We start from the raw sequence: 1,791 nt of genomic DNA, 5'->3' as shown, positions 1-1,791 counted from the left end.
ATAACCGTCAGCGAAAACGGCGCTCGACACGTGTTGTTGCAAGATACGCTCTTTTTGAACGTGATGATTTGCTTTCTCCCTCCGCATTAATTGCGATGGGTATATAAGGGGAAAACCGTTCGTGGTTTCCTCTCACTTGGTCGAAAATTCAAAAAATTTGCCGTTTGAGAGAAAGTTGTCATCTGTCTTCTCCGACGATTCTTTCTGAAATTCCGGTGAGGTTTCTAGTGTTTCTGTTCACCATCTTCTGTTTCTTTGATATTTTTGATGGCTGAACCATCTAGTCCACACAATGTGGAGGGTGAAAACCCTGAACGGCCTTTAGTGGCCGAAGAAGAAGAAGATGGGGCTGCCGGTAGTGGATTACCGGCGCTGAAGTGGACCAGGAAAAGCTTTGATCGCCTTATGCTTGAGGTCCAAATGCCCTCTGAGTATGGGGCTCGGTACCCGTCAGAGGGTGATACTGGTGCCGACGCTCCGGCCGGTTATGTGACCATGTGGTCCGATTTCTTCGGAGATTGTAACCTCCGATTACCGTTGACGGTGTTTGTTGTGGATATCTTGGAGTGGTACAAGGTCCACATTTCTCAAGTGAGTCCGTTTGGGATGATTCGGATTCGTAATTTTGAGTTTACCTTCCGTGCTCTTGGCATAGAGCCTACCGTCGGAGATTTCCGACGGTTTTATCAGATGACAGTGTCCATGGGTTTCTTTTCGTTTCGTCAACGAGATGGTAGCCCAAAGCTAATGACTCCCCCTAAGGGGATGACGATGTGGAAGAAGAAGTTCTTCTATATCAAGTCTGCTGCCCTTGCTGTGGATATGACGTTTCGGAATGTGACCGAGACGATCATAGCAGAGACCATTGCGATGCCCAGTTTGAAATCAGTGCAGTGGTTCCCGCAGCTGCAGACTATTGAGTCTGTGAAGTTGACCAACACGCAACTATGGCTGTTGCGTATGATGTTGAGGAGGGGCAAGAACTCGAAACCCGTGGTGCGGGAAAAGAGCGGTGGTACGTACTTTTTGTTTGTTTACGTTCTTTATCCTTACGTGCGTTACTGACTTTTGTGTCTACTATCAGAAGATGCTCCCGCATGGAGGATGTTTGCTCCGGATTTCGAGGGTACGGTTGAGACCGTAGTTTGTGCGGATGGTGAACAGGATCACAATACTATCATCCGTAGTAACTTCCGGGTGCCTACTGAGGCTGCACTGGCAGTTGAGTTGCCGCCAGGCAAAGGTATAATATCCAAGCTTTGTCACTTGTGTTGATAATGTTGGTTTATTGACGTATTGATTCCATGCAGGTGATCTTGGGGCCTTGGGGGACCCTGAAGCGAAAGGTGTGCCAAAGAGGCAAACTGTGAAGGGCGTGCGCTTTCGCCAAAAGAAGATAAAGGAGGTCACTACTGTGCCTCATCTGGTGCCGCAGGCAGCAGGTATCTCTCATTCCTCTTTTCGTCGACACAAGGATTATGTGATAGTATCTGATACCCTTGAGGGTTTGGGTACAGCCGCGGAGTCACGTTCTGGTGCTGCGAAGAAGCAGGCAGAAGAGGCGGCTGCGGGAGGGACAGCTGTGGGTCCCCCTGTGATTGGTGAGAAGAGGAGGCCAGAGCAGAAAGCTGCTGGTGGTGTTGAAACCAAACGTCGGAGACTAGTAACCAAAAGGTCTGCTCCGACGCAGAAAAAACCTGCGGTTGTCGTTGGTAAGTGTAAGCTATCTAGTCTTAACTGTTGTGTAATTAGTTTTGATAGCTATTTGACTTTTTTGCAGAGCCTCAAGAT

The 1,791-nt window shown here is 48.6% G+C and overlaps 1 protein-coding gene across 2 annotated transcripts; it reads left to right on the top strand.

Moving 5' to 3' along the window:
- The first annotated feature begins 754 nt into the window (after positions 1 to 754).
- Positions 755 to 1,322, top strand: LOC110928020. 2 transcript variants are annotated; one of them, XM_022171277.2, is made up of 2 exons: positions 755 to 1,015; positions 1,088 to 1,322. In XM_022171277.2, exons 1-2 carry the CDS (start codon positions 766 to 768, stop codon positions 1,273 to 1,275), a joined length of 438 nt encoding a protein of 145 aa, XP_022026969.1. In that variant the 5' UTR covers positions 755 to 765; the 3' UTR covers positions 1,276 to 1,322. The 2 variants fall into 2 exon arrangements, with proteins under 2 accessions (XP_022026969.1, XP_022026968.1); XM_022171276.2 differs by having other exon boundaries at positions 1,085 to 1,290.
- The last annotated feature ends 469 nt before the right edge of the window (positions 1,323 to 1,791 follow it).

Source organism: Helianthus annuus, chromosome 3 (assembly GCF_002127325.2).
Source record: "Helianthus annuus cultivar XRQ/B chromosome 3, HanXRQr2.0-SUNRISE, whole genome shotgun sequence".
NCBI lineage: Eukaryota > Viridiplantae > Streptophyta > Magnoliopsida > Asterales > Asteraceae > Helianthus > Helianthus annuus.
This window is presented reverse-complemented; position numbering and strand designations above follow the sequence as displayed.

Bases quoted from the DNA above. Each gene is read 5' to 3' on its own strand.
- LOC110928020 (XM_022171276.2), top strand. From the start codon at position 766: ATGACGATGTGGAAGAAGAAGTTCTTCTATATCAAGTCTGCTGCCCTT. The intron at 1,016-1,084 runs GTACGTACTTTT...GTCTACTATCAG, and splicing joins GGTGCGGGAAAAGAGCGGTG to AAGATGCTCCCGCATGGAGG.